General features: G+C 44.6%; 1 protein-coding gene across 1 annotated transcript in view; it reads right to left on the bottom strand.

Annotated features, from left to right (window-relative positions):
• Positions 1-21,268, bottom strand: part of LOC135526985 (voltage-dependent calcium channel subunit alpha-2/delta-3-like) — a 55,124-nt gene that overhangs the window by 23,356 nt on the left and 10,500 nt on the right. Inside the window, exons 4-11 of the mRNA XM_064955659.1 lie at positions 20,887-20,946; positions 14,925-15,087; positions 13,402-13,533; positions 12,027-12,087; positions 11,536-11,686; positions 11,102-11,176; positions 10,815-10,904; positions 1,035-1,148 (exon numbers count right to left, since the gene is read on the bottom strand). Of these exons, the coding sequence (XP_064811731.1) occupies positions 1,035-1,148; positions 10,815-10,904; positions 11,102-11,176; positions 11,536-11,686; positions 12,027-12,087; positions 13,402-13,533; positions 14,925-15,087; positions 20,887-20,946 (846 nt within the window). The remainder of the gene's footprint in view (positions 1-1,034; positions 1,149-10,814; positions 10,905-11,101; positions 11,177-11,535; positions 11,687-12,026; positions 12,088-13,401; positions 13,534-14,924; positions 15,088-20,886; positions 20,947-21,268) is intronic.

The following is a 21,268-nucleotide window of genomic DNA, read 5'->3' as shown; positions in this document are numbered from 1 at the left end:
TATAGCAATTGAAAATGGAATGTTGAAATGTTTGGTTGATAGGCACAAATGTTGATTTTACCAGGATTTGGTTCATTGCTTATTTTTGTGTTTTACATGTTTCGAATGCATTTAGGTACATATCAGATCATCAAGTTCCTGCAGGAAACCAATGGACTCCATTTGAATTCAAATTCTATCACTTGAATCTGAATGAATGACTCGACTGCCCCCCACATGAAGAAAAAGCATTTCTGTGGGTTTCTGTTGCATTTATGTAAATCACGAAGTCCATTTGCACTCATTTGCATTTTCCTGTGGAGGAAAACTTTCTGCAACAAAAGGGTGATGAAAGGAAGTTTTACGAGGATGGAGTTTTACGAGGATGGAGTTTTACGAGGATGGAGTTTTAAGAGGATGGAGTTTTAAGAGGATGGAGTTTTACGAGGATGGAGTTTTACGAGGATGGAGTTTTACGAGGATGGAGTTTTACGAGGATGGAGTTTTATGAGGATGGAGTTTTACGAGGATGGAGTTTTACGAGGATGGAGTTTTATGAGGATGGAGTTTTACGAGGATGGAGTTTTATGAGGATGGAGTTTTACGAGGATGGAGTTTTATGAGGATGGAGTTTTATGAGGATGGAGTTTTACGAAGATGGAGTTTTATGAGACTTTTCTGATGAAGAGATTGAGTCCATTTCAGGGGTGTTGGAGATGGCTGTGAATCTCTGAGTTATTTTGCAGAAGAAATGAGAAATATAAGATAGGATTGGTAGGTATAGTAAGTTTGATAAATGCAAGTTATTGTCCATTTTATAGCAATACAAATAAAAAATAAAACATTGCAGGTGTGTGTGTGTGTGTGTGTGTGTGTGTGTGTGTGTGTGTGTGTGTGTGTGTGTGTGTTGTGTGTGTGTGTGTGTGTGTGTGTGTGTGTGTGTGTGTGTGTGTGTGTGTGAGTGAGTTAGTGAATGGTTGTTTGTATGAGAGAGAGAGAGAGAGAGACAGAGACTACCTATTGTAGCGCCTTCCCAGCCATGACCAGTATCTCACCTTTCTGTCTGGCCAATTGAACTTGGCGAAGACATCGTCGTACATCTGCGTTGCCCCGTCAGTCACCAGCATGATAGCCTGGCTACACACACTGCCATGCCCAGTCTGGTTAAACTACGCACACAGAGAGAACACACACGCTTACACAGAGATACACAATACATCGTTAGGAACTTGACTCTGTAGTTTTAGGCAGATTTTGGTTGATTAAAGTTCAGATGATTAATTGATATAGATGATCTACTATTGACTATTTTTCTAATAAGGAAACTCATTGAGTTGAACCAGATGGGAACATCACCATGGTTGTGCACCATGGTCTTCCCGACAGCCAGATGTCTATCCCCAAAAAGGAGCAACATCTATTCACGGGGCATGTTCATCTCTCCTCTAATCCTATCCCATCTCTGTCTCTGACACCTGGGCTACCTCCGAGACAGATCTGGGTTCAAACACTATTTGGGCTTGATTACCTGGGCTTGATTGAGCTAGTCTGACACAATTGAACCAATAGAATACTCGCAAGGAGTGCAAACCCTGCCCATCTCGACACTCCAAACGAAAATGCTAAAAGTACTTGAACGATTTCAAGTAGTGTTTGAGTATTTGAACCCAGGTCTGCTCTGAGACTCTGTGCCTGTCATCTCTGCCCGTGGCCGTGTAATAGCTGTTTTCACTGCTGATGTCTGATGATGTCTGATACTGGCGCCCGGCGTGCCCGCGGGCCCCGTCGGGGACTAAAACACAGATCATCTCTTTGTAAATAAACCGGGAAGTGCAGCCCACATGAATCTGATGGAAGAAGATGCATGGCGGTAATTAACTGGTTTATTGACCTGTGACAGAGGGAATGTGGAGAAATAGAGGTTTGTGGAGGGAGTGCCTTTATCGCCGTCCGAAAGCTGCTGAGCTGAGCACGACTCTGCTCCCAATACACACCAGCATAGCAAGAATGTGTGTGGACACACTGTCTCTTTTGACACCCACACCTCTTACACATCCATGCACAGTGGTCTCCACTGCGGATTACCACAAGTTTTTTTTTTTTTCACCTTTATTTAACTAGGCAAGTCAGTTAAGGGCATTCTTATTCACAATGACGGCCGAGGAACAGTGGGTTAACTGTCTTGCTCAGGGGCAGAATGACAGATTTTTACCTTGTTAGCTCGGGGATTCGATCTAGCAACTTTTCAGTTACTGGCTCAATGCTCTAACCACTAGGCAACCTGCCGTCTTCCAAAAGCTGACCTTGCTCAGAGCATCCCTTCAAGCTAGGGTAAAGAGTTACTGTAGCTATGTCAGACAGACCTAGACAAACACAGCAAATGATTTACATGTGTTTTCTCAACAATATGGTCATCGCTAAACGCTTTGACACCGCAAGCCATTTTAAAGCTACGGCGGTTTGTCTGAGGCAAAGAATTGTAAATAACGCTGTATTGGATTAAACAAACAAAATTCAAAGCCTGTCAACCACAGTGAACTACAACAAAGAAAAAAATTAATAATATATATATATATATATACCACCCAGACAGAACATAATGTTCACCATAATATTTAAAACAGATGCAGTGTAAAATACATGATTCCATGGTAGGGTCAGTGGTGTGGATCCATAGATGCCAAACAATTTGACCAGTATTTTTGGGTTTTAAACAACAAATAATTGATCGTTCATCTCTCTGTGTGTCATCATTTTCCGTCAATTCGCAAGAGGCTGAATGTGTCTCACAGGAGTTAACATCTGAGTGTGCAGAACAACGCCCTTCTGTCTCTGAACGTGTAGAGCGTCTATCTGGCGCTGTCTGGTCCAAACGAGGATGGAATTTCTGCTGCCCTTTGCGTTGAAGGCAAGGGAAGCCAGCGAGCATCTGGGCTTCCTTGACGACAAAATAAAGTATAAAACATTTGCCATTCACAGCTCAACTGGGAATGGTCCTGGCGCACCAAAAATGGATTTGGATTTGGCATCACTCCTATCAAATCCCATTGAGACCATACATCCTTTGAATTCGAATTGTTGCATCTCGCTGTGTTGTTGTCCTTCACTGGCTAGCTAGCTAGCTAAAATGGTCCCTTTTTCTAAATTAGCCATGGATGGAACTAGGGATTTGGACTTATTCTCTGTTCTGGGCAATGATTATAATGGCGATTCTGATCTAACCATTCATTTATACATTGTTGTGCCCCTGGCCGGAGAGGACGGAAGTTCAATATGTAGCTAGATGTAGAAGGCTAATGTTAACTAGCTAACGTTGCCCATGAATGGAAGTTAGGCTAGCGAGCAAGCATTTTAACCAGGTAGCCTAGGACAACAAAACAATTAAAGCATGTACTGTATGACAGAGTGATAGACCGTTTCGTCAGCATTAAAGAGAGGAGGATGGTATTGACGTTTCTCTACAAGTAGAGTGAGTCAACATGTTTTTCTACTTGCACTTGGCTTCCCAAGTGATTTCAACAGTGGTAGAAAAAGTACCTAATTGTCATACTTGAGTAAAAGTAAAGATACCTAAAGAAGCCTAAAAGTATTTAGTTTGAAGTATACAGACAATTCGGAAAGTGTTCCTCATTTTGTCACTTTACAGCCTTGTTCTAAAATGGATTCAATCGTTTTCCCCCTCAACCTACACACAATACCCCATAATGACAAAGGAAAAACAGGTGTTCGATTTTTTTGCAAATGTATAAATAACCTGAAATATCACATTTACATAAGTATTCAGACCCTTTACTCAATACTTTGTTGAAGGACCTTTGGCAGCGATTACAGCCTTGAGTCTTCTTGGGTATGACGCTACAAGCTTGGCACACCTGTATTTGGTCAGTTTCTCCCATTCTTCTCTGCAGATCCTCTCAAGCTCTGTTAGGTTGGATGGGGAGTGTCGCTTCACAGCTATTTTCAGGTCTCTCCAGAGATGTTTGATTGGGTTCAAGTCCGGGCTCTGGCTGGGCCACTTCAGGGCATTCAGAGACTTGTCCCGAAGCCACTCCTCAAATCAAATCAAATTTTATTTGTCACATACACATGGTTAGCAGATGTTAATGCGAGTGTAGCGAAATGCTTGTGCTTCTAGTTCCGACAACGCAGTAATAACCAACGAGTAATCTAGCTAACAATTCCAAAACTACTACCTTATACACACAAGTGTAAAGGGATAAAGAATATGTACATAAAGATACATGAATGAGTGATGGTACAGAGCGGCATTGGCAAGATGCAGTAGATGGTATTGAGTACAGTATAAACATATGAGATGAGTATGTATACAAAGTGTCATTGTTTAAAGTGGCTAGTGATATATTTTACATCAATTTCCATCAATTCCCATTATTAAAGTGGCTGGAGTTGAGTCAGTGTGTTGGCAGCAGCCACTCAATGTTAGTGGTGGCTGTTTAACAGTCTGATGACCTTGAGATAGAAGCTGTTTTTCAGTCTCTCGGTCCCAGCTTTGATGCACCTGTACTGACCTCGCCTTCTGGATGATAGCGGGGTGAACAGGCAGTGGCTCGGGTGGTTGTTGTCCTTGATGATCTTTATGGCCTTCCTGTGACATCGGGTGGTGTAGGTGTCCTGGAGGGCAGGTAGTTTGCCCCCGGTGATGCGTTGTGCAGACCTCACTGCCCTCTGGAGAGCCTTACGGTTGTGGGCGGAGCAGTTGTCGTACCAGGCGGTGATACAGCCCGACAGGATGCTCTCGATTGTGCATCTGTAGAAGTTTGTGAGTGCTTTTGGTGACAAGCCGAATTTCTTCAGCCCTCCTGAGGTTGAAGAGGCGCTGCTGCGCCTTCTTCACGATGCTGTCTGTGTGGGTGGACCAATTCAGTTTGTCTGTGATGTGTACGCCGAGGAACTTAAAACTTGCTACCCTCTCCACTACTGTTCCATCAATGTGGATAGGGGGGTGTTCCCTCTGCTGTTTCCTGAAGTCCACAATCATCTCCTTAGTTTTGTTGACGTTGAGTGTGAGGTTATTTTCCTGACACCACACTCCGAGGGCCCTCACCTCCTCCCTGTAGGCCGTCTCGTCATTGTTGGTAATCAAGCCTACCACTGTTGTGTCGTCCGCAAACTTGATGATTGAGTTGGAGGCGTACGTGGCCACGCAGTCGTGGGTGAACAGGGAGTACAGGAGAGGGCTCAGAACGCACCCTTGTGGGGCCCCAGTGTTGAGGATCAGCGGGGTGGAGATGTTGTTACCTACCCTCACCACCTGGAGGCGGCCCGTCAGGAAGTCCAGGACCCAGTTGCACAGGGCGGGGTCGAGACCCAGGGTCTCGAGCTTGATGACGAGTTTGGAGGGTACTATGGTGTTAATTGCTGAGCTGAGCTGTAGTCGATGAACAGCATTCTCACATAGGTATTCCTCTTGTCCAGATGGGTTAGGGCAGTGTGCAGTGTGGTTGAGATTGCATCGTCTGTGGACCTATTTGGGCGGTAAGCAAATTGGAGTGGGTCTAGGGTGTCAGGTAGGGTGGAGGTTATATGGTCCTTGACTAGTCTCTCAAAGCACTTTATGATGACGGAAGTGAGTGCTACGGGGCGGTAGTCGTTTAGCTCAGTTACCTTAGCTTTCTTGGGAACAGGAACAATGGTGGCCCTCTTGAAGCATGTGGGAACAGCAGACTGGGATAGGGATCAATTGAATATGACCGTAAACACACCAGCCAGCTGGTCTGCGCATGGTCTGAGGGCGCGGCTGGGGATGCCGTCTGGGCCTTCTTTTTGTAATCCGTGATTGACTGTAGACCCTGCCACATACCTCTTGTGTCTGAGCCGTTGAATTGCGATTCTACTTTGTCTCTATACTGACGCTTAGCTTGTTTGATTGCCTTGCGGAGGGAATAGCTACACTGTTGTATTCGGTCATGTTTCCGGTCACCTTGCCCTGATTAAAAGCAGTGGTTCGCTCTTTCAGTTTCACGCGAATGCTGCCATCAATCCACGGTTTCTGGTTTGGGAATGTTTTAATCGTTGCTATGGGAACGGCATCTTCAACGCACGTTCTAATGAACTCGCTCACAGAATCAGCGTATTCGTCAATGTTGTTGTCTGACGCAATACGAAACATATCCCAGTCCACGTGATGGAAGCAGTCTTGGAGCGTGGAATCAGATTGGTCGGACCAGCGTTGAACAGACCTCAACGTGGGAGCTTCTTGTTTTAGCTTCTGTCTGTAGGCAGGGAGCAACAAAATGGAGTCGTGGTCAGCTTTTCCAAAAGGAGTGCGGGGGAGGGCCTTATATGCATCGCGGAAGTTAGAATAGCAATGATCCAAGGTTTTACTAGCCCTGGTTGCGCAATCAATATGCTGATACAATTTAGGGAGTCTTGTTTTCAGATTAGCCTTGTTAAAATCCCCAGCTGCAATGAATGCAGCCTCAGGATATATGGATTCCAGTTTGCAAAGAGTCAAATAAAGTTCGTTCAGAGCCATTGATGTGTCTGCTTGGGGGGGAATATATACGGATGTGATTATAATCTAAGAGAATTCCCTTGGTAGATAATGCGGTCGACATTTGATTGTGAGGAATTCTAAATCAGGTGAACAGAAGGACTTGAGTTCCTGTGACCACACCACGTCTCGTTAACCATAAAGCATATGCCCCCGCCCCTCTTCTTACCAGAAAGATGTTTGTTTCTGTCGATGTCTTGGCTGTGTGCTTAGGGTCATTGTCCTGTTGGAAGGTGAATCTTCACGCCAGTCTGAGGTCCTGAGCGCTTTGGAGCAGGTTTTCATCAAGGATCTCTCTTTACTTTGTTCTGTTCATCTTTCCCTCGATCCTGACGAGTCTCCCAGTCCCTGCCGCTGAAAAACATCCACACAGCATGATGCTGCCACCACCAGGTTTCCTCCAGACGTGACGCTTGGCACTCAGGCCAAAGAGTTCAATCTAGGTTTCATTAGACCAGAGAATCTTGTTTCTCATGGTCTGAGAGTCCTTTAGGTGATGTTTCACAAACTCTAAGTAGGCTGTTATGTGCTTTTTACTGAGGGGCGGCTTCCGTCTGGCACTGATTGGTGGAGAACTGATTGGTGGAGTGCCGCAGAGGTAGTTGTCCTTTTGGAAGGTTCTCCCATCTCCACAGAGGAACTCTGGAGCTCTGTCAGAGTGACTATCACCTCCATGACCTCGGTCACCTCCATGACCAAGGCCCTTCTCCCCTGATTGCTCAATTTGGCTGGTCGGCCCGCTCAAGGAAGAATTCCAAACTTCTTCCATTTACAAATAATGGAGGCCACTGTGTTCTTGGGGACCTTCAATGCTGCAGACATTTTTTAGTACCCTTCCCCAGATTTGTGCCTCGACACAACCCTGTCTCGGAGCTCTATGGACAATTCCTTCGACCTCACGGCTTGGTTTTTACTCTGACATTAACTGTCAACTGAGGGACCTTATATAGACAGATGTGTGCCTTTCCAACTCATGTCCAATCAATTGAATTTACCACAGGTGGACTCCAATCAAGTTGTAGAAACATCTCAAGGATGATCAATGAAAACAGGATGCACCTGAGCTCAATTTCGAGTCTCATAGCAAAAGGTCTGAAAATGTATGTAAATTATGTACTTTTTACTCCATACATTTTTCCTGACAACCATTACTTATTACATTTTGAATGCTTAGCAGGACAGGAAAATGGTCTAATTCACACAATTATCAAGAGAACATCCCTAGTCATGCATACTGCCTCTGATCTGGTGGTGGCACTAAACACACATGCTTCATTTGTAAATGATGTCTGAGTGTTGGAGCATGCCCCTGGCTATCTGTGCCGTCTGGTTTGATTAATATAAGGAATATTAAATTATTTATACTTATACTTCTTATACTTTTAATTTATACATTTTTTTAACTTAAGCATATTTTAGCTATTACATTTACTTTTGATATGTTTTCCTAGTCAATCTCCACACAATACCCCATAATGATAAAGCGAAAACAGATTTCTAGAACATTTTGGAATACCTTATTTTATTTAGGAATGTCTTGAAGTAAAAGTGAAAGTTGACAAAAATATGAATAGTAAAGTAGAGCACAGATAGCCCCCCAAAACTACTTAAGTAGTACTTTCAAGTATTTTTACTTAAGTACTTTACACCACTGGATTTTACCCACAAACCGCTACTGGGTAGTATAGGAGGGTTGACAAATGTGGAGATTATGGGATGATGGTGATGATCAATATTATGGTCAAGGTGTGTTTATGCTCAGACCCACGGTCCTGCTTCTAGCAGAGAAACACACAAGCACCTTCAGGAAACCATAGTCTTGAGAATGCTGCAGTGGACTCCTAGTCAATCGCCTCCTACCTTCGATCTTCCCTGCGATAAGCCAGAGAGAAAAATGGCTCGAGCCCAGTCAGTATCCATTCACCAAGGTGGTAGCCTGGCCTACTGTAACAATGCATTTCACACTGGGCCTATTGGCCAACTGATTACCATATTCATTGGACTAGCTTCAATGAATCGTACCAATGCAGACATTGAAGCCGTGCTCCCGGGACTCTGCGCGTTGCGGCGGACCGCTCGCCTGAAAACAGAGAGATAAAAGGAGAGCAGAGAGGTCTTATCTCCACCGGCTTTGTGTTCCAATCATCCTCCTTATTAATCAGCACCGTTAATTACAGTCATTAATCACCTTCAGAATCGACGTGTCTGTGTTCGCTGGGGGTGGAACGGAGGATAGCGGGGACTGCAGTGAAGCGTTTCGAACGGGGAAAACGGGGAGGAGACGCGCTGTACTCAGAGTTTGAGAATAAGTAGGTGCACCTTACTGGAGTGTAGTGATGTTGCTCGTTTTCATCATTCAATTAGGTTGGGACATGAAACTATTGTGCCTGAACGAATTGCCTTTCTACTCAAACTTCTCTGGCGTGTACCCAAGAGTGTTTACGTATTTGTTGTTCAATCAAGTAAAAAGTCATTCTGGAAATTTACTGAAGTCCAAGACGCATTTGAGAACCAATTTGTGTTTAAGGTTTTGTGTTGTGTGTTTCATCCGCTCTACATAGTAGACATTTGCTGAGTTGAATATTACATTATGTGTGATGTTCATGATGTGGATACACAGATACGGCACATGTAAGACGCACAGTTGAAATCGGAAGTTCACATACATCTTAGCCCAATACATTTAAACTCAGTTTTTCAAAATTTAATCCCAGTAACGATTCCCTGTCTTAGGTCAGTTAGGATCACCACTTTATTTTAAGAATGTGAAATGTCAGAAAAATTATTTATTTAAGCTTTTATTTCTTTCATCACATTCCTAGTGGGTCAGAAGTTTACATCTACCAAATACTAATTGAGTGTCATTGCCTTTAAATTGCTTAACTTGGGTCAAACGTTTTGGGTAGCCTTCCACATGCTTCCCACAATAAGTTGGGTGAATTTTGGCCCATCCTGACAGAGCTGGTGTAACTGAATCAGGTTTGTAGGCTTCCTTGCTCGCACACGCTTTTTCAGTTCTGCCCACAAATTTTCAATAGGTTTGAGGGCAGGGCTTTGTGATGGCCACTCCAATACCTTGACTCCTTGTCCTTAAGCCATTTTGTCACAACTTTGGAAGTAGCTTGGGGAAGGTCATTTGGTCCATTTTGAAGGTCATTGTCCATTTGTTTCAATATATCCACATAATTTACCTTCCTCATGACGCATGATCTATTTTGTGAAGTGCACCAGTCCCTCCTGCAGCAAAGCCCCCCCCACAACATGACGCTGCCACCCCCGTGCTTCATGGTTGGGATGGTGGTTCTTCAGCTTGCAAGCATCCCCCTTTTTGATCTCCAAACATAGCGATGGTCATTATGGCCAAACAGTTCTGTTTTTGTTTCATCAGATCAGAGGACATTTCTCCAAAGAGTACGATCTTTGTCCCCATGTGCAGTTGCAAAATGTAGTCTGGCTTTTTTTATGGCGTTACTGGAGCAATGGCTTCTTCCTTGCTGAGCGGCCTTTCAGATTATGTCGATCTGGACTCGTTTTACTGTGGATATAGATACTTTTGTACCTGTTTCCTCCAGCATCTTCACAAGGTCCTTTTCTGTTGTTCTGTGATTGATTTGCACTTTTCGCGCCAAAGTACGTTCATCTCTACAAGACAGAACGCGTCTTCTTTCTGAGTGGTATGACGGCTGCGTGGTCCCATGGTGTTTATACTTGCGTACTATTGTTTGTACAGATGAACGTGGTACCTTCAGGCATTTGGAAATTGCTCCCAATAATGAACCAGACTTGAGGAGGTCTACAATTTCTTTTCTGAGGTCTTGGCTGATTTATTTTAATTTTCCCATGAGGTCAAGCAAAGAGGCACTGAGTTTGAAGGTAGGCCTTGAAATACATCCACAGGTACACTTCCAATTGACTCAAATTATGTCAATTAGCCTATCAGAAGCTTATAAAGCCATGACATCATTTTCTGGAATTTTCCAAGCTGTTTAAAGGCACAGTCAACTGAGTGTATGTAACTTCTGACCCACTGGAATTGTGATACAGTGAATTATAAGTGAAATAATCTGTCTGTAAACAATTGTTGGAAAAATTACTTGTGTCATGCACAAAGTAGATGTCCTAACTGACTGGCCGAAACTATAGTTTGTCAACAAGATATTTATGGAGTGGTTGAAAAACGAGTTTAATGACGCCAACCTAAGTGTATGTAAACTTCCGACTTCAACTGTTGCTACTGTATATTTCTTTGTGCAATGTCTGTGGTGAACGAATGAATGAATGAATTAACTTTTACAGTGTTAAAGTCGGAGGCTGAACTTACATCATTTAGAATGGTGAACGCTTCGGTCAGAGCATCACCCAGCAGACCAATCCCTTTGGCGAACAGCTTGTCCAGATGTTCTCGGAAATGCTAACAGATAACATAGGAAGAGGCAAACATGATATGATCTACATACAATTGTGTGTGTGTGTGTGTGTGTGTGTGTGTGTGTGTGTGTGTGTGTGTGTGTGTGTGTGTGTGTGTGTGTGTGTGTGTGTGTGTGTGTGTGTGTGTGTGTGTGTGTGTGTGTGTGTGTGTGTGTGTGTGTGTGAGAGAGGGGAACTTACAGCTTTATTATTTCTGTCTGCTCGTACCAGTGTACCGTTCAGACAAGGCTCCACATAGTGCATCTCCTGATTGTACTTTGAACACATATGGAGAGGGTTAGATATGAGTGGAATGCACACACACACACACACACACACACACACACACACACACACACACACACACACACACACACACACACACACACACACACACACACACACACACACACACACGTTGTGCAGGGAATTCTAGACATACCTATTCATCCATTGTCATTGTTTTAGATAAGAGGTTGACTAATCATCATAAACACGGTATAGAAAAACGAGCTGTAGAAACACCTTATTTTACTCAAATAAACAGATAAGTTTAATACCCCCCCCCCCCCCCCACACACACACACACACACACAAAATCCCACCCCCACAAACAAGTCATTAATGATACTGACAGCGATGATGTTGAAGAAGTCGTCGTCTCCCAGTGTGTCCAGTATAGAGGAGACCGTCTGTCTGGCAATGGTCAGTCTCAGGCCCTTCATACTGCCACTAACGTCCACCAGGATCACCATGTCTTTAGGTGACGTCGCTGCCTGGATGTACCTGAGCAAGGAGGGATGATAACCTTGTATCCACACAGTAGCCCAACATTGGATCTATCTATCCATCAAATACATGGGAGTATAGCATGTGCGTGGATAACAACACACAACCCATTGCCCAACCTAGGACTGCAATGCAGCAAACATTGACTGGAATCAATTTACTGTAGCGGAGCCAAAGCAACACACGACAAATGGACAACGTACGTGACAGGGTTCAAGACTTGCCATACTGTATGCTGCACAAACGTCTTGATATGGACATCATACTGTAGGCTACAGGGCAAGAGAGGAAGCCGTGTGCTAATTGGCTAATGTTGACCTATTGTGAAAAAGCATACCACTTCCTGTTCCTGCAGTCGAAGGCGATGACCCCGTGTTCGTCTGGATGCCATTTGACCCCTGCAACCATGAGGAGAAAGACACGTAGCTAGATACACAAAGCACCATGTTTAAGTCATACGGAGTGTAAGGACGTGCCAGAGTCAACTATGGGCTGCACATTGCCTGTAGAAATGGCGGTTAAACATGTCTCCATTTCTTTCATTGCTACTCAATAAAAATTAGAAAGGAGAGTCGGGTCTAAGGATGCCAGATCCCTGTAGGGCACAGTGCTATGCTAGTATGTCCTACACTCTAAAGCAGGCCTGGGAAATTCCATTCCTCGAGGGCCTGATTGGTGTCACAGTTTTGCCTCAGCCCCAGTTAACACACCTGACTCCAATATTCACCCAATCATGAGCTTCAGTTTCGAATGCAATTTGATTAATCAGCTGTGTTTGCTAGGGATGGGGTAAAAGTGTGACCCTGCTCTAAAGTCTCATTCACATTACTGAGCAGTCTGAACGTCATTCATTTCAATGGGGATCGTCCACAACGGAGTGGTACTGCAGCTCCCCCTTGCGGTTGAAGGCTCCTTTGCGGAACGGATGTCGCATGCTTCAAATTTTTCAAAACTTTGAGTTGTCTTCACTGCAGCCAGAGAGGAAGAGGCGAAGCTAGAGGGATAACTTTGTCCATAGTCTGTTTTAGTGAATAGTGAATACTACTTCAATAGTAATGTTAAATTGACTGTTGCCTCCCATTTTATTTTATTGTGATGGTAATGACCCCCCCCCCCCCCCAATGCTATCTCTGACAAGAGACTAGGCACTTCTCCATCTCGTCTTGCGTTGTGAAACCCTATGCTCTCGGTCCACCGGCGGAACGAGATTGTGTGAAGGTGACATACAACGTAATGAAACACGTCATGATGTGTACGGGGCATAGCACTACACGAGCCTGACCTAATGCGGGACATCATCCACTGTCATCCACAGTGGTGAATGACTTGAAATGATATGACTGCAATGAGAAGGGGACGCATTTCTGTATCACCACTTATTGGCCAACTTTGTGGTGTTACAGTAGGATATAGTACTGCAGTCAGCCCTGTGGCTGTCTGATGGTGCTGTAAAGATCCAATATCTCTGACTGCCATTGCTCTGGACTGCTTTGTAGTACGCCGCTGCTGGACTCACGCATTGGGATTAATTTGCTATATGCATCCTCTCTGACGGTCTGTAAAATTACAACATTAGCAAAATCACCCTTTTAGCGATTCCATTTCATTTCCCCGCAGTTTGTACAGTGACTGCTCCCAGCACCTCCCCCACACACGCATACACACACACTTAGACACACAGACACACACTTAGACACACACACACAACTCACCGGGATACTGCCTAAAGAAGCCCTTGGCACTGCCAAAGTACTGCCATATCAGGGACGGATCTTTTTCAAAGTTATCCACAAACACTTTATTCAAGGCCTCTGACCAGTACACCCCATTCACTATGGCTGGATCTGAGCGAAAGAGACAGAGAGAGACAGTGAGCAGGAGACAGACAGACAGACAGACAGACAAGAGAGAAAGAGAAAGAGAAAGAGAAAGGGAGAGGGGAGGGTGGGGGAGAGGAGAGGGGAGGGAGACAGAGTGAGTGAGATAATAACCAGGTAATAATGATCATCATCACCATTAACACTGAACACAGGTGTGCTGGACCGTTAACCTTTGGCCCTTATTGACCCTGCTGGTGGAGGGACATTGAGGTTGACAAAATACTGTCCTCCCGTCCTTCTGCTGCATGGCCTCCACATACATACACTCACACAGAGACACAAACGCACACACACACACACACACACACACACACACACACACACACACACACACACACACACACACACACACACACACACACACACAGCCAAAGCAGAGACTGATCCTGTCAGGGAGCCTCTCATTGTGCCAAGAACAAAGGGGGAGTGTGAAGCGCTGATGAGGCCATTATATCCAAAGGAAAGAGGTCATTATATCCAGAGAAAAGTCAGCCAGGACTACACAGAGAGGCCACACACTGGGCTAGAAAACAAATAACAGTCAGTCACTACAAGAAAAAAAAAATTAACATCCCTTCCTCTCTCCTCTCGTCACTCACTCATGCTGTGACTGCTCTCTCTATCGTCGGGCCATTATGGACCACACACCCTCCAGTGATACCGACACGGCTAGAGCACTGCACCTCATTCTCACCATGCAGGGTTGGGGTCCATTCCATTCCATTGAAAATATATGGCACGTTTCAGTTGTTTTAATTCAAATTTTTGAATTTGACATGAAATTGACCACAAATCAGCTTCTCATTCAATTGAAAATATTTGTATTTTCACTGAAGGGCAAATCTGCTCCCGCCATGCACCCACTCCTATCTCATCTCTTGTGGGCATGCCCCTACTTTTGCTGTATCCATTTTTGCACACAGTGGTGTCTGAGTGTCCCTACCTTTGTTGTAAATGTTGGTGGGCACCCGGACCACAATGAGGCTTAGATCTACTCATACACTTTATTTCCAGTAGGCTCTGTTGGGTGTTCGTGATGGTGTGTGCTGTTGAACGTACCTTTGCTGTAAACGTTGGAGTGTGCTGTTGAACGTACCTTTGCTGTAAACGTTGGTGTGTGCTGTTGAACGTACCTTTGCTGTAAACGTTGTAGTGTGCTGTTGAACGTAGCTTTGCTGTACACGTCGGTGTGTGCTGTTGAACGTACCTTTGCTGTAAACGTTGGAGTGTGCTGTTGAACGTAGCTTTGCTGTACACGTCGGTGTGTGCTGTTGAACGTACCTTTGCTGTAAACGTTGGAGTGTGCTGTTGAACGTAGCTTTGCTGTACACGTCGGTGTGTGCTGTTGAACGTACCTTTGTTGTACATGTTGGTGGGCACTTGCACCACACTGAGGCTGAGGTTGACTGACAGGTTGTTGAAGTGGTCGTTGGGTTCCAGAACGAACTCGCCTCCCAGCTCCACGTTGTTGCCCTCCTCATCCACCTCGTTGATCAGCACCGCGTTAAAGTACTCATACTGAGGAGAGGGAAATAATCCAGACCGTAATGATAGAAGTAACATTGAGTTAGCATCAGCACCGCGTTGAAACACTCATACTTGGGAGGAATAGACAGTACACCAGTGGAGGCTGCTGAGGGGAGGACAGCTCATAGTGATGGCTGGAATGGAGTCAATGGAACGGTTTCAGACACATGGACGGCAGATAGCCTAGTGGTTAGAGTGTTGGACTAGTAACCGAAAGGTTGCAAGATCAAATCCCTGAGCTGACAAGGTACAAATCTGTTGTTCTGAATAGGGCAGTGAACCCACTGTTCCTAGGCTGTCATTGAAAACAGGAATTTGTTCTTAACTGACTTGCCTAGTTAAATAAAGGTCAAATATGCTTGATGCCGTTCCAATGACTCCATTCCTGACAATGTTATGAGCCAGCCTCCACTGCAGTACTCATAGGGTTAACAGAGTTAACATCCACATCGTCAATCAGCACCGTGTTGAAGTACTCATACTGGGGAGGAACTGATACAATGCCTTTGGAAAGTATTCAGGCCCCTTTGATTTTTTTCCCCACATTATGTTGTGTCACAGCCTTATTTCTAAAATGTGTTAAATATTTATTTTTCCTCTGTACTCTACACACAATACCCCATAATGGCAAAGCGAAAACAGGTTTGACAGAGCTCTTGATCTGATAGAGCTCTAGAGTTCCTCTGTGGAGATGGGAGAAACTTCTAGAAGGACAACCATCTCTGCAGCACTCCACCAATCAGGCCTTTATGGTAGAGTGGCCAGACGGAAGCCACTCCTCAGTAAAAGGCACATGACAGCGCACTCAGAGTTTGCCAAATGGCACCTAAAGACTCTCAGACCAAGGGAAACAAGATTCTCTGGTCTGATGAAACCAAGATTGAACATCTCTGGAGAGATGAAAATAGCTGTGCAGCAACGCTACACATCCAACCTGACAGAGCTTGAGAGGATATGCAGAGAGGAATGGGAGAAACTCCCCAAATACAGGCGTGCCAAGCTTGTAGCGTCCTACCCAAGAAGACCCAAGGCTCTAATCGCTGCCAAAGGGGCTTCAACAAAGTACTGAGTAAAGGGTCTAAATACTTATGGAAATGTGATATTTACATTTGTTATTTGTAATAAATAAAAAAACAGTTTTTGCTTTGGCATTATGGGGTATTGTGTAGATTGTAGATTGATGAGGGGGGGAAACGATTTAATCCATTTTAGAATAAGGCTGTAACGTAACAAAATGTGGAAAAAGTCAAGGAGCCTGAATACTTTCCGAATGCACTGTATATAGAGTTACAAATCCAATAATCAGAACAGTGCTGCATTGAAGTACTCACACTGACAAGGGGAAACGGCAGAGTTAACATTCAACTCAACAACCAGTTTCAATAGCCTTGTAGCTATAAAGTCGTACTTTATTTCTCTTGACAACCCAGACCCTGATGAGAAAAACACAGAAGTGTTACATAAACGGGACATCCTTTGTGATGAGGTCAGAATACAATAGAGGTGCGTTCAGACTGTGCATTTACACAGTAACTAGGAGTCAAGTTCAGCAGTCTCTCGGAGATGTCTCAAATGGAGTGGATGGTACAGTGTAGCAGACTAGCAGTGGTGGTTAGCTCTGCAGCTCGGCACTCCGGACGATGGGGGTTAAGAGAACAATCAGACTTCTCTGAAGTGTAACTCTGCCGTGTGATTGGCCTGTCCTTCACAGGGAACCTGCTTAGAGGAGAGACTCTCTCATTCTTTCTAAGCAGCCCGGATTTGGCTCTGGCTGTGGACTGACGGGGCCCCCTGTTTGCCAGTGTGGTGCTGGGGGGAGGGATGGAGGGAGGGAGCTGGAGAGGGGAGGTGTGATGGACTCTGTGGCGTACTCTGGGAAGGCCACGCCGGCATCACCATAAAGCACGGCCTGACAGCTCATATCACGCCTGAGCGCCCCTCTGACTGGCCGAGGCGGGGGGAAGGGAGGAGGAGGGAGGAGGAGGGAGGAGGGGAGGAGAGAAATGTGCACGCTCAGCAGAAGTGATAGTGCTGTAGAGAAAGAGGGCCGTTAACCATCAGGGTTATTACTGTAGTACAGAGCAGGAGTAGAGCAGGGCCAGGCTGGGCAGGGGACACTGGGCAGGGGACACTGGGCAGGGGACACTGCGGCTCCACGTCCGAGACGCTCCACTGACTCTTCATGTAGGTTACTGTACACCACTGCAGTGAGATTGGGCCTACATTCTTCGAAAAAAGGCGCAATCTAGAACCTAAAAGGGTTCTTCGGTTGTACCCGTAGGAGAACCCTTTGAAGAATAGTTTTTCCACAGAGGGTTCGACATGGAACCATAAAGGGTTCTCCTGATTTCTAAGAGCGTACTGGACCAGGGTTAGCAGCATAGGCAGGCATTGGTGGGTCTAATCCCCTTTTCACATTATTACGCAACCCTGATTTCTAAGAGCGTACTGGACCAGGGTTAGCAGCATAGGCAGGCATTGGTGGGTCTAATCCCCTTTTCACATTATTACGCAACCCTGATTTCTAAGAGTGTACTGGACCAGGGTTAGCAGCATAGGCAGGCATTGGTGGGTCTAATCCCCTTTTCACATTATTACGCAACCCTGATTTCTAAGAGTGTACTGGACCAGGGTTAGCAGCATAGGCAGGCATTGGTGGGTCTAATCCCCTTTTCACATTATTACGCAACCCTGATTTCTAAGAGCGTACTGGACCAGGGTTAGCAGCATAGGCAGGCATTGGTGGGTCTAATCCCCTTTTCACATTATTACGCAACCCTGATTTTTCACAATGTCCTTTCCAGTACAGTTCCATGCAACAACTATGGATGGATACGTAACCGGGCCAGGCACAGTACAGCTTGGCTTGGCTTGGCTTGGCTTGGCTTGGCTTGCCTCAGTAGTGTATAAAGGGTATAACTGGTCTAAAACCAGGCTGACTCATATGATCCCTTCCTTAGTCGACCCCATCTCGGAGGTCAGTGTGTCGCCTATGAGAGTGTCTCAAGTCTCTTCAATGAGACCCCGTGCTTCGTCGTGGCCATTTGATCCTCAGACTGAAGGTAGGCAGCCAGAAATGACTGAGACTTCTCTGCAATAGTAACAGGCTTCCCACAAAGTTTTCAAAAATACTGTCTGTAGAAAAAGACTGTAGATTAATAAATGTAATGATATATACAGGCCCGTGTTCTAATATTATTTCCCAGCTATAAGCAATCCCTCTGGTTACACACTGGTTGAATCAACGTTGTTTGCACATCGCTGCAATGAAATTACATTGAACCAACGTGGAATAGATTTGACGTCTGTGCCCAGTGGAATGTAACATTGTTTGATTTTTTTAAAGTCTTATGTTGAAGCAAATACACTGTAGCCTATATGCAGCCTACTTTATCGAGTGGAAATTCAAACAGACGAAAACGAGGCTACATAAAAAAAACAGCGTTATAAGGACATTAGATCATTTTATAACATCAAACTCTGTGACGCATCATTTCATCAACCTATTACCGTTTTCTGACACCGTGTATTTTTCACGCACCATTTCCCGAATTCACTATTGTCTCGTTTTAAGAGGGTGTAGTGTTTTACATTGACCCGTGTTAGGTTTGACAGACAGGGTTTAAGGACGTGCAGGTGACAACATGGTATACCGCAAGGTGAACTCTCTCAACCACTGTATCCGCTCAGTAGCCCCTAGGTTATCGATAACAGATCCCACAAAATAATAATGTATTTTTACTGTTGTGTAATTTTATGTTAGATGTCTCTCAGCAGTGTAGGTTTAATTGTTGAATAAGAGATACGTGTTTTGTAAGCAGTAGACGTTTATGAGGCTTTAAAATAGTCTGGCTACTTTTGCTGTAATAAATACACATCAGACCTTGTTTTGTAGTTCAAAGCAGGATATGCTTTGAAGGGGGGGGGGAATCTGGTTTAGCCTACTCTAGATCTTATAGATCAACGATTAGCAATTCTGAAAATCTTTTACGACACTTTTCTAGAGAGACGTGGAGCTGCGGGGTAGCCTACACTAGATATTTACAATGAAGAATAGGCGTTAGGATTTTTACAATGAACATGCGGGCATGAAGTTGCAGCAAGTTCACTGTAAAAATAAGTAGCCTGAATAGAGCCTAAAGGAAATAACGAAAGTACATGTTTTGACGTAATAATAACCACGTGAGAGATCGATGCACGTTATTCGCCAATAGGTTGCATCTCATATAGAGTTAACAAAGGCATGAATTTGGTCACCATTTCAAACAATACCAAACAATGCTTATCTAAAATAGTGGCCCTGTTAAGTACGCACTAAAATGTCAGCTAAACAATCAGTAACAGCCTTCAAAATATGTGAAAATGTGTTACAAAGCTTGTGTAAGCATGTGTAGCTTAATGTAAACGTCTAGGCCTATACTGTAAATACAGCGTATGTGTAGCATAAATATAACACCCATAAAAAAAACAGGAAACCATATTCCCAATGACAATATGCTATTAAATCATAAAACAATACAATAACGTTGTGTACATACATATATCACCAGAGCAAGGACCATACATAATCATCTGGACACATGTAATCAGAGTGTTATCCCCAAACTGCAGAGTAATGAAGAATAATAACATTGAAATATGGAGAAGGAAATGTGGTCCTATAATGGTAATAATGACCTGCTCGACCTTCTTCCACTGCGTTCATATAATCATCAGCGAAGCAAACCCTGCAAACCATGGGGTGATCAAAGTATTCATAACGCAAATGCGTCTATTAACTGGGACGTGTGGCGCCATAAATTTCAAAGTGTTTTTGTTGCCCGAGTGAGTTTCTAATCTTCAGGAGGAAATGTGGAACAATGCACTGTGCATAAGAGTTGCATTAATCTTTGTCTACTGGAAAGAGGGAGAAAGGGGGGGATAGAGAGACAGAGGGAGGGAAGCAGGGTCCTGTACATTCTCAGTGTTACAGAATTACTGCAATCCCGCCGCATAGGAAGAGGAGGCTCACTGCGCCAAGGAAAGGGAAAGGAAGCCAGTGATAACAGCTGTACTGTCCTTTAAAGAGCACAATGGCCTATGACGAGCTGTACAATACACCTGCATGAGAAGTTGGAAACCACACCTGAACAGATGCCGCAGCACACACAATGGGAATATTTAATTCTCTCAAATTCCACAAATGTACGAGTATGTATGAATGTATGAACAGTTCCTGTATGAAGTGAGCATATCCCGAAGACACAGCTGAATTGTCGTAGCATGACAATCCAATAATTTGTTTGTGCAGCATTACGTCTCATATCAGTGTACAATTTATATCACTATGCTTCGTTAGAAGACAAAAAAAAAAAAAAAGTTCCTTGAGTGTGAAATTGCATTTCGGACTTGTCAAAAGAAGAAGTACCCCATTATTGCTAATGGTGCAGTTACAGAACATTATGATATAATATGAGTCCTTTGTGGTTTGTCAGTGGGCGCTGAACTTGAATATTTGGCTTGTGTTTTTCCCAACAGCAGTTTACTGGAACTGTCGCCACTCCCTCTTCAACAGGCTACTTATAAATGATGATTACGCGTTCAAATAATCAGCGAGTTGTGACAGCCGCAGTTTGGTATGGCGTTCGTCAATGTATGCAGGGTTTGCTTATTACAATGCGTCATTTATCATCACTGTGACAGGGTAATCATGCGAATGACTGGCAATGCCAGCAGACACTATACTGTCCTTAACCCCTTCTCTCACCTTGCTATAACTTACACCGCCCCCCCCCCTCCCATCCGTCTTACCTGCAGCTCTGGGTCCTCCTCGTGCTGTAGATGGGCCTCCTCTGCTGCCTCCACCAGCCGCTGAAGGAGGGAGAAAGGGGAGAGATAAGGGAGGAGTGGAGATAAGGGGAGGGACACTGAGGGGAAGCATAAGCACACCAGCTCAACTCAAAGTCATCACCCATGTCCAGGAGTTATTTGACCCCCGACAATGTCAGACCGTCTGAGTAGCTTCTAGTTCCAGCCAGCCTTCTGCAGGGAGACATTAAATCTGCTGTAACAGAGGGCCAGAGAGCTGAGGGCTAAGGAATGGTCCTGACTGCCTGGCTGCCTGCCTGGCTGTTTGGAGCACAGAGACATACGCCTTCTCTACAGTACTCCTTTTGCAGTTCTGGGAAGGGGA

The sequence above is a fragment of the Oncorhynchus masou genome, chromosome 5 (genome assembly GCF_036934945.1).
Source record: "Oncorhynchus masou masou isolate Uvic2021 chromosome 5, UVic_Omas_1.1, whole genome shotgun sequence".
NCBI classification, from domain to species: Eukaryota; Metazoa; Chordata; class Actinopteri; order Salmoniformes; family Salmonidae; genus Oncorhynchus; species Oncorhynchus masou.
The sequence above is the reverse complement of the archived record's forward strand: the minus strand, read 5'-3'. Positions and strand labels throughout refer to the sequence as shown.